This window comes from Triticum dicoccoides, chromosome 4B (assembly GCF_002162155.2).
Source record: "Triticum dicoccoides isolate Atlit2015 ecotype Zavitan chromosome 4B, WEW_v2.0, whole genome shotgun sequence".
Lineage (NCBI taxonomy): Eukaryota > Viridiplantae > Streptophyta > Magnoliopsida > Poales > Poaceae > Triticum > Triticum dicoccoides.
The window spans coordinates 3,291,434-3,303,133 of NC_041387.1; the positions used below are offsets into that span (position 1 = coordinate 3,291,434).

Below are 11,700 nucleotides of genomic sequence, written 5' to 3' on the forward strand. Positions count from 1 at the left end.
ACTGTCAGCTTCATAGGGCCGCTTGGCGGCAGCTACTAGGTGGCTTTTTCTAAATTCTTTTCCCTTTCGTTGGGCACCATTGTATTGTTGCCCCAGCCGTCGCTGTGAGTATGCTTTTGGATGTTGATTGTATAGACTGTTGATTTTTCAATAAAGCAGGGTGAATGTCTATTTTGATTAATATGAGACGCCTGGGTCTTTTTTTTTATTACGGGTCACTGAGCGGGCAGTCCTTCCGGACGTTTGATTTGAGGAGGGTCCTCTGTAGATGTTCTAGATGCTCGCTTGTTTCGTTGGTTGGTAACATTAGGCGTGTGGGAAGGGCTTTGCTTCGGAAGGAATATCAGCCGTCTGAGTGTGACGCGAGGTAAGGTGACATCGCCTCTTTTTATTCACTGAGATGCCGCGCCGAATTGTCAATCAAAAGAAAAGAAAGTTTACATGTATGTCTGCCATGCTTTGGATTTCCCCTGCAGCTGCCTCCGACGTATTATGTAGTTTTTTTAAACATTGATACAGATACAAGCGCTCATATATACGCGTATACACTCATCCTTATAAACGCACACATGCACATTTTATCTCTATGAACATCTTTAAAAGACTGAGCCGACATATCATCTTGAGACTCACATGGGATGCGTAAACGGGCTCGTACGTACGTCAAGTAGCACACAATCACCATGGTGTAGATAATCATGGTATGGTCCATGCATCCACAAACGTACGTATACCACCTATCCTCGGGCTAGTTTTCACGTTTGGGTCTTGCAATTAGGCCTACACAATGCTGTAGCGTTTCTAAATAAACACAACGCTGTACCTGAAGCTCGCACGTGGGAAGAAAAGAGGCATTCGCCAAGCCTGCACGCGCGAGCGTTTGGCGTATGGGAACACATGTGGCCAGCCGTACTGAAGTGCGTGGACTTCGGTTATTCTTTCAGTGACCGGTTTAATACCGAACCGAAAACTGAGTCCGGTTACTAAATGTAAAAACCGAATTTGACTGTAACAACATCAATAACCGAAAAGTCGGTTTTGGTGCCGGTTCGGTATTCGGTTGGTCGGTTCTTATGCACGTCCCTAATCGGCGTGGCGGCCAGCACCCGACGGCACGACTATTTTGTTTACAGGATGCTGGAGCTGCTCCCGAAAAAGAAAAGGAAAAAACATCGTGTGGCTCCGCAGCTTTGCTTGTTGCGTATGGGGAAGGGTTGTCCAAGTTGAGTGTGAGGTGCGCGCTGAAGATGTGGAGAAATGCGGTTCCTTGCCGACAACTATCAGTGCCAAATCTCGTAGAATTAGGTGTGAGAAGACTTGGACGTGCAAACAATTTTCTACGGCACGCGTACGTTGGATGTGCTCGATGAGTATGACTTGTTCGGTTCCGTCCCCCGGCCGGTTCAAATGGAAGAATTGAAACGATCAACGATTGATACTTTCCTCCCATGAGAATGACTTGTTCGGATCCCGCCTGCAGAGCTTGCAGCTGCGGCCCGAGCCCGGAAATTCCAACCCTCCCATGATAGTGACACCAGAGCAAGCGGGGCCTCGTTTCTGCTTGACAACTTGAGATGCTACACAGTTACATTGTTATAAATTATCAGATAGGTAGCTTGATTTGTAGAAAAGAAATCGGGTAGCTCAAGTCGTGTCTATCTATTGAAAACGACCGAGATGACGATGTTCGTGTTCGTGTTCGTGTTCGAGTTCGTGTTTGAGGCATCCATCACCCCGCGGTTCCGCATCGGTTCCGCACTTGTGCTGCAACGCCCATCCCCTCTCCTTCTCCTAACGCGCAAACGCCATGCGAGACAGTTGTAGTCGACCTCGGCCGGCAAGCCTCCTCCTCAGCTTACAAATCCGTGCCGTCTCCACCCATGTCAGCCGCAACTCCACCACCGCCTCCTGCACGACCAAGGGACACGGCATCGTCGAGGCCACGCTCATCCCTGCCATCCCACCCGCCGTCTCTTGCCTCCAAGTATACTGCTCGCCACCGAGGCCGGCAGCCGTGCCCGCGCCGTACATCATCGCCTTCGAGGCCGACTTCATCCTCATCGGCGTGGCTGCCACCACCCGACGGTATGACCATTTTGTTTACAACTTGGCAGCGGGCGCAGGGACGTCGTCGCTGGAGCTGCTCCCGCTACCTCCCGACCCCTGCCCCCTCTCGCTCGACGACTCGCGCGTCGGCATCCTCCGCTGCCGCCGAGGCAACCACTCTTCTTACCTGGTCGCCGCCCTCTGCTACACGTTCTCGCCCGGCGAGTACGAACTGCGTCTCTACAGCTCCGGCACCGGGAAATGGGACACGAAGACCCTCTTGTCAAGAAGCCAGCAGCAGGAGCACGCTGGCAGCTATCACGTCAACCACAAGGTGATCACCATCGGGGGAGACGCCGGCACCATGGGCTGGGTGGACCTCTGGCAGGGCATCCTCCTGTGCGACCTGCTCCGGCTCCGCAACGACGCCCGGTTGCGGTATGTTAAGCTGCCACCGCCGCTGCTGCCAGGCAGGACGCTCGAAGGCTGCCCGAGGAGCTCGCGGGACATCGCGGTCGTCGGCGGCCGCATCAGATACGTGGAGCTGCAGATCCACATCAGGCCCGGTTCGGCCAGCAGGGGCGGCTACCTCGCCGATGGCTGGACGGTCGCCGTGTGGAGCACCAGCGCTACACGTCCTTGGGGGAAAGACGCCTGTTGGCGCCAAGACTACAAACTCGACGCTTCTCAGATCTGCCTCACAAATGATGTACCAAACTTGGAGCTGCTGCCTACGCTGCCGCCGCCGCGAGATGATGAAGGCAAGTCCCAGACGATCTTGGAGAGACTCCACACGGGCCATCCCACGCTCAGCCTGCACGACCACCGAGTTGTTTACCTCATGACAAAGGTCGACCACCGGGATGAGGAGGCATGGGTGCTCGCCGTCGATCTGAAGAGCAAGACGCTGCAAGGAGTTGCAGAGTTCACCGCCGACAGAGTCCCGGGATTCAGCTACACATATACACACTGTATGGTCTCTCGGGATGATATGTCGCCAGGTCTCCACAAAGCAAAATATTGTAACATGTACCCTCACGTATACGAGGGCACTTATTCAAACAGCTACTCCTATGTAAGCACAGTATAACTTGGGCTCTGCTCAAGTGTTGTGATATACTATTCATAAATAAATAAATATACTATACAGTTGTTCAGAAACTACAGTCCTCGTGACTTGTGAAACTACACAGTTCTCCCATACTGTTGCTCTTCACATATCTAATTACCAAATGGTACCTGGCAATTTACTGCATTTCTAAGGTTCTCGCTGTTTTTCCTTTATTAACCGTGCTTTGTATGGTTTTGGGGTCTGGTTTTCCCTATTAACTCGACCAACTCGCTTCTTCTTCTTCTTCTTAATGCAATGTGGGTGTGCTCACCCCGCTCTATGACGAGGTTCATAAAAAAAAAATTCAATTTACAGCATGTAGTTCCACATTTTGGTAGTTCTCAAGCCAGCACTTCCTGTTTTTTCTAACTCAATCTCCTTTTTTTAGGGGTAAATCTCCTGTTGTTGTTGGTTCATTCCGATCAGAGGAACACATTTTTTTTGAGGGGTTATCAGAGGAACACATGGGCGAACACTGTAGCAAGATCGATGTAGCCTCCCCAAAAGTAAACAACAAAAAAATATCGTACAAAAAACTAAAAAATATATTAAGAAAAAAGGAAACGGCCAAACAATCTTGTTTCGGGTTGCGTCTGGCCCAGCAAGCCCAAGTCAGAGCCCAGGTATTCGTCTCCTCCCCACAAAACCCGTCCATGATCCATCGCATCCACAGCGTGTTCTCCTCAAGGCCTGTCTCGGGAAGCTCCAACCATCACCTCAGCAGGCGAAGAATCACGTCCGCCTTCGTTGCCACGCTCAGCCGTCCCAGAAAGCCACATGGCGTTGAAGGCGACGCCGCCAGTCTGGCCCCTTCCCCAACCCCTGCGCGACAGGTGCTGTGAATGTGTGGACGCCGCGGACCGGCCAAGGACGCACGCCGTGTCATCGCATTCAAGGAGACCTGGGACGTCCAGCCCCCCTCCCCAACCACTCCTCGACGTCGTACGCTCCGCTGTGTGAATGCCACCCACCGGCGGAGGACCAGGGCGGCCAGGGCGGGGCCTCAAGCTCCCCGATCCAACCCCTGCTCGACAGGTTGCGCCAGCGAGAGGGTCTCACACCATCCGCCCCACCAATGATAGCCAGGTCTCGTCGGATTGTATCGGCTTCAAGTTCCTCGCTTGCTGCTCAACACCACTATTCACGCTGGCCATAATGGGGATAACATAAATAGTATCATGCACTTGGGACTCGTAAACATGCTTATGTGGCAAACAATAAAGAAGAAAGAGATGGTCACAGTAACATAGGACATACTGTAACATAATAAATGTTATGCTACTATGTGTCATGCATGGCAATAAATGAGACCACTTATAATATTAATCTATAATACTATGCACTATAGATGTAGTATCATACACTGGTATCATATGCATGATACTAGTGTATGATACTCCCCACTATGACTAGCCAGAGCAAGGGAGACCTGTCCAATCCAGCTTTTACTCTGGAGCAAGGGCCAACCAAGAGCCGGCGGGAGAGGTGGGTTGCAACTTGCATTTGGTGCATGTTATTCTAATAAAAGTATAGTTTCACAATTTTTTTTTGAAAAAGGAGGTTGTACCCCGGACTCTGCATCTGGATGTTGCATGCAGCCATTTTCTTAATTATTCACAAGAACCTTACAAAATAATAAATCATTTCATCTGAAGCAACCATCCTGGCAACACCTGTTGCTACACCTATCCCTTGATGAAGGGGTGTCGAATGTCCGAGCCTTATACCAAATAGACATCACACCAAAGCTTAACATCTAAAGCCAGTTGCCCCAGTGTAGCCACATACCGGTACTGAGTCACACAGCGGTCCGGCGCACTCACAGTGGGCAGCACATGCGCACCCTGCAAGGCCCGACATCACCGTCTTCCATCGATCCATCTTCAGAGCAGAAATTGGCGCATCGACCGAGCGAGGCCTCACTGCCATTGATGCCACCACGACGTCAGACAACATCGCCCTCCTGCGCGAGTCCGTCAACCCGCATCGGACGCAGAGCCTCCACTGCGCCATGCCGCCGAGACCCGCCGTCATCGATGCAGAAGATGAAACCGAGCTCCACCTCCGGGCCCTTCCAATCAGCAACTTCTCCAAAACGATGCCCTCAAGAGGTAGAATAGTAGCATAGTTTGCGTCATCATCTGACCTGGAGACCCAGATACAGGGTTCCCACAAACACGAGCCGTGCCCACGACCACTTAGGTCTCTTGACGACGCCTTCAAGAAGGACACGATGCCATGAGCATCGTCACTGCCTAGTGTTTTCACCCGAGAAACCGTGAAGTGGGAAAAGGTGGGGCAGACCGGTACGACGTCTCCAGGAAGAGAAACGACACCCTTGGGCATCGTCGTCGTCGCGGCCGGCAGGAGCTGACTAGGGAATTATCCCAATCTGAATCCCCAGCTCCCGCTCCGCCCCATCCGGTGACCGACAAGCAGTGCAGCCATGTCTGTTATGATGGAGTGCACGATGCAAGTACTGGAGAAAGAAGCAGCTCGACGCTGTTGGCCGCCGAGGCAACAAGCCGCGGCACCAACCCGCTCGTGGATTGCCGGCCATCCGACCCAATCCCCGGCAGCCTGCCCGCCCCTCCACGCCACCAGACAAGGAGGCCCACCTCGGAGCCGCCGCCCCGGATCCAAGTCCCTCCGCCCTAGATAGGGAGGAGCAGCGCCAGCACTGCCAGCATAGCCGCCAATAAGACGTCGACCTCCGCCACACCGAGAAAGTCCAGATCTGGGCCGTCATGAACCAGACCGGCGCCGCTGCAGCCAAGATCGGGATCACACCCTCGCAACTTTGTGTATCTCTCTGGACAGTAGAAAGGAAACCTTTTGATCTATCAAGATAGCCAATGAAGTGTTAACTGATTGTTTTGGGATATAACTTTGCAATATTTTTATTAAACACTTTGGCCTCAGTCGGGCTCCCCCACACCCTTAAGTGTTGTAGGGAGGGCACTCTACCTATCCACAACTCGTATGCTATTTTGGGCACCGACTTGCTTGGTACTCTATTGAAAATGTGAATGGCGGTTTTAAGCGCCTCCATCCATAATCAAAATGGCAAGGTGGAGTACTCATCATGCTGCGCACCATATACATAAGTGTATGGTTACGCCTTTCAGCTACTCCATTTTGCTAAGGCTCGCCCGACATTGAATATTGGGCCACTATGCCAGTCTCCTGTAAGAACCTTGCAAAGGATCCAGGGACTTGGCCATATGGAGTGTACCGACCATAGTACTCCCCTCCACGGTCAGATCTTACTCTCTTTATTATTTTATCATGTTGATTTTCAACTTCATCTTTGAATATCTTAAATTTATCCAATGGTTCAGATCTTTCTTTGATTGGATAAATATAACCATATCGGGAATAATCATCTGTGAATGTTATGAACGAGTTATAGCCATCCATGCTTTTCGCAGGAAATGGTCCACAAATGTCAGTGTTTATGATTTCTAGTGTTCTCGTGCTATGATTTGCACCCTTTTTGATTTGTTTTACATACTTTCCTTTAATGCAATCTATGCATTGGTCTAAGACTGAGAACTCTAATGCAGGAAGAATTTGATTTTTAACTAGTCTTTCTATTCTCCCCTTCGAAATATGGCCCAAGCGACTGTGCCATAATTTCAATGAGTCATGAGTTCTCTTTTGGTTCTTTTGTTCTTTATTCGAAGCGGAAACATGCTCATTCACATTACACATCGAATACACTATTTCACGTAGTGATAATAAATAAAGCTCATTGTGAAGGAAAGCAACACCCACATGAGTATTATTAGACCATATGGCACACTTGCCATGACCAAAATGACATTCATAATGATCTTTATCGAATCATGAAACACTAATCAAGTTTCTGTGTAATGAAGGAACATATAAAACATCTGTAAGCAGAAGCTTGAATCCATCAGATAACTCTCCGGGAGATGTCGCCTTCAGCTTCAACTTCTGCTTCAGCTCCATTTACAACTTCAATGCATCTTTCGCTTCTTTGCGTAGTTCGCGTCGAATGGAATCCCTGTAATGAATTTGCAACATGAATAGTTGCTCATTATTGACTTTAGCCAAACAAGGCAATATTTCTTGTAGTTCCCAGTCTGCTGGGTGGATTTACAAAGGAAACAATGTTGTTACCTCTTTTTGCCATTATTGACTTTAGCCAAACAAGGCAATATTTCTTGTAGTTCCCAGTCTTCTTACAATGGAGACATGTATCTTTGACCACTGGAAGAGACTTTTGCTGATGCCGATAGTGGATGTCAGCTTTTCCATGACTTTGAAGGGGAACCTTTGCCACTTTGATGGTAGTTCTTTTTCTTATTATCCTTCACATAGTTTAGAGAACCACCATGTGAGGTTCTACGTCTTTCCTCTTCTTGAACACACAGCCGGTGAAGAATCACATCCGCCTTCGTTGCCACGCTCACCCATCCCAGCAAGCCTCATGGCGTTGAAGGCGACGCTGCTAGTCTGGCCCCTTCCCCAACCCCTGCGCGACAGGTGGTGTGAATGTGTGAACGTCGCGGACCGGCCAAGGACGCACGCTGTGTCATCGCATTCAAGGACCTCCAGCCCCCCTTCCCAACCACTCTCGATGTCGTACACTCCACTTTGTGAATGCCGCCCACCGGCGGAGGACCAACCCCTGCTCGATAGGTTGCGCCAGCGAGAGGGTCTCACACCATCCACCCCAACAATGATAGCCGGGTATATATCTCAGCTCTCCGGATCTGCATCGGCTTCAAGTGCCTCGCTTGCTGCTCAACACCACTACTCAGAGAGCAAGGGAGACCTGTCCAATCCAGCTTTTGCTCTGGAGCAAGGGCCAACCAAGAGCTGGCGGGAGAGGTGGGTTGCAACTTGCATTTGGCGCATGTTATTCTAATAAAAGTATAGCTTTACAAAAAATATATTGAAAGGAGGATGTACCCCCGGACTCTGCATCTGGATGATGCATGCAACCACTTTATTAATTATGCACAGGACCTTATAAAGTAATAAATCAGTTCGCTCGAAGCAACCATCCTAGCAACACCTGCTGCTACACCTATCCCTTGATGAAGGGGTGCTGTATGTCCGAGCCTAATACCAAATAGACATCGTACCAAAGCTTAACATCTAAAACCGGTTGCCCTAGCATAGCCACATACCGAGACTGAGTCACACACCGGTTCGGCACACTCAAAGTGGGCAGCACATGCACACCGTACAAGGCTCGACACCACCATCTTCCATCGATCCATCTCCAGAGCAGAAATTGGTGCATCGACCGAGCCAGGCCTCACTGCCATCGACGCCACCACAACGCCAGACAATGTCATCCTACTGCGCGAGTCCATCCCCGCACATCAGATGCCGAATTTGCATTGTGGCACGTCGTCAAGATCCGTCGTCATCAATGTGTAGGATGAAGCACCGCTCCTGAAGGAAATATGCCCTAGAGGCAATAATAAAGTTATTATTTATTTCCTTATTTCATGATAAATGTTTATTATTCATGCTAGAATTGTATTAACCGGAAACTTAGTACATGTGTGAATACATAGACAAAACATAATGTCCCTAGTATGCCTCTACTTGACTAGCTCGTTTATCAAAGATGGTTAAGTTTCCTAACCATAGACACGTGTTGTCATTTGATGAACGGGATCACATCATTAGAAGAATGATGTGATGGACATGACCCATCCGTTAGATTAGCATTATGATCGTTACTGTTTCATTTCTACTGCTTTCTTCATGACTTATACATGTTCCTTAAACTATGAGATTATGCAACTCCTGAATACCGGAGGAACACCATGTGTGATATAAAACGTCACAACGTAAATGGGTGATTATAAAGATGCTCTACATGTGTCTCCGAAGGTGTTTGTTGGGTTGGCATAGATCAAGATTAGGATTTGTCACTCCGTGTTTCGGAGAGGTGTCTCTGGGCCCTCTCAGTAATGCACATCACTGTAAGCCTTGCAAGCAATGTGAATAATGAGATAGTTCCGGATGAAGTATTACGGAACGAGTAGAGAGACTTGCCGATAACAAGATTGAACTAGGTATGATGATACTGACGATCGAATCTCAGGCAGGGAACAACATATGTTGTTATGCGGTTTGACCAATAAAGATCTTCGTAGACTATGTGGGATCCAATATGAGCATCCAGGTTCCGCTATTGGTTATTGACCAGAGATGTGTCTCGGTCATGTCTACATAGTTCTTGAACACGTAGGGTCCGCATGCTTAACGTTCGATGACGGTATGTATTATGAGTTATGTGTTTTTGATGATCGATGTTTGTTCGGAGTCCCAGATGAGATCATGGACGTGACGAGGAGTCTCGAAATGGTCGATACATACAGATTGATATATTGGACGGCTATATTCGGACACCGGAAGTGTTCCAGAAAGTTTCGGGTAAAATCGGAGTTCTGGAGGGGTTACCGAAACCCCCCGGGGAACTAATGGGCCACATTGGGCCTTAGTGGAGAGAGAGAGAGGGGCGGCCAGGGCAGGCCGCGCGCCCCCTCCCCCTTGGGTCCGAATTGGACTAGGGAAGGGGGGGCGTCCCCTTTCCTACTCCCTCTCCTTCCTTCCCCCTCTCTCCCTCTTGGTGGAATCCTACTAGGACTAGTAGTCCTAGTAGGACTCCCCTCTTGGGGCGCGCCCTAGGGGCCGGCCGACCTCCCCCTTGCTCATTTATATACGGGGGCATGGGGCACCCTAGAACACACAAGTTTCTCTTAACCGTGTGCGGTGCCCCCTTCACATTTACACACCTCGATCATACCATCGTAGAGCTTAGGAGAAGCCCTGCGCCAGTAACATCATCACCACCGTTGCCACGCCGTCGTGCTAACGGAACTCACCCTCATCCTCAACTAGATCAAGAGCACGAGGGACGTCATCGAGCTGAACGTGTGCTAAACGCGGAGGTGTCGTACGTTCGGTACTTCATCGGTTGTATCACGAAGAAGTTGAACTACATCAACCGCGTTATTGAAACGCTTCCGCTTACGGTCTATGAGGGTACGTGCACACACTCTCCCCTCTCGTTTCTATGCATCACCTAGATAGATCTTGCGTGATCGTAGGATTTTTTTTTTGAAATTACCACGTTCCCCAACAGCTCCACCAAAGATGCGGTCCTCTGGTCCCTCGAGCCCATGCACACCTCCAAGAACAACGTCCCCAGGGGAAAACGACTCAAAAGCGTCGCCGTCTTCTGATCTCCTGATTTAGGGTTTCCCCCGGAGGTAGCAGATAGTGTCCTAGAACTGCTCCACAGCGATGCGTCCAAGAAGGGAATGACACCGAAGAGCGCCACCATCGCCGGCCTTGGCATCTAGCCGAGAGTAGGTTTTCACACAAATCCGTTCGAAGAACACCATATAGCTTCTTGTGCATGGATCGCCGCCGCCTGGCCAGCCACGACACCACCATGGTGCCAGATAAGCCGGTTTTGTCAGGCCCACCACGTGAGCCTGCCGCCACGCACAAGATCCGAGATTTTGACAGCCACTACAGACCGGCGCGTCCGCCGCGAAAGGCCACGCTGCCGTAACAACCGTCGTCGGGATCCCGCCGCACCGCACCGCCGAATCAACCGCACCGCGGCACCGAGGACGGGAACATATATGTTTCTTGGCTGTACTTTCAAGTATCGCAGAGGCATTTTCATGTGTGAGGGTGGTGATCAGTGGAAGTGTGTTAAACTGATTCGAATTCGGCAATGGCAGATGCTCTGAACTCGTTGTCAGCACAATGCATGATACATTTATATCGAATTCATAGGCCAAATCATCTAATATACATAGAAAGAAAATGCAGCTACTGGAAGCTGAACCAAGTTGGTGATGAAGATACCTTGTACATTCAACTTCTCCTCCTCTTTCTTCAATAAGACTACAGAGATGCACTTGGCTTCAGGGCCAATGTGGAAAAGCTTAGCTACATCAGGACTGGTAGTATGGTAGAAGTTGAATGTGTCTTCCAGCCTTGAAGCAGCAGCAAGCTCATTACTTCGAGCACCCGACAACATTTGACATGATTTATTGACCACCACACTACAGTCTGCAATATCTAAACTTCAGGAACTGCTACTCTTAGTAAAGGTACACATATGACTACTTTTCTTGGTAGTTAGTAGCCATGATTGGTGGTTGGAATATTAATTAAGCTGGTCATACGAAAGTGCTGCTACTCTCCATTTATAATGCAGAGAATATAATGTTAAGCAAACGAATGGAAGAAAAAGTATAGCATAAGATTGTAGAAAATAGGATTACAACATAGCTCAGTGTTAAAGGGTAGCTTGAAGAAATAAGATGGGAGTCATGGTTTTCAATTTCAGTTTCAACAAAATTTCAGCACTAACTAAAATCACTGAAATTCAGTGAAACTCGGTTATTTCAGTTTGCTTTTCAGCAAAGGCCGAAATATTCATTTGAACTTAATTAAATATTTGAAATTTTCAAAAAATATTTTAAAAATATTGGATTTCCTGTGTACTACTGAATTTGCTGAAATATTTT

At 49.0% G+C, this 11,700-nt stretch overlaps 1 protein-coding gene across 1 annotated transcript; it reads left to right on the top strand.

The window, feature by feature from the left end:
• Positions 1-1,648: 1,648 nt before the first annotated feature.
• On the top strand, positions 1,649-3,207 carry LOC119294480. The gene has a single exon (XM_037572672.1). It carries the CDS (start codon positions 1,808-1,810, stop codon positions 3,134-3,136), a length of 1,329 nt encoding a protein of 442 aa, XP_037428569.1. The 5' UTR covers positions 1,649-1,807; the 3' UTR covers positions 3,137-3,207.
• Positions 3,208-11,700: the final 8,493 nt, after the last annotated feature.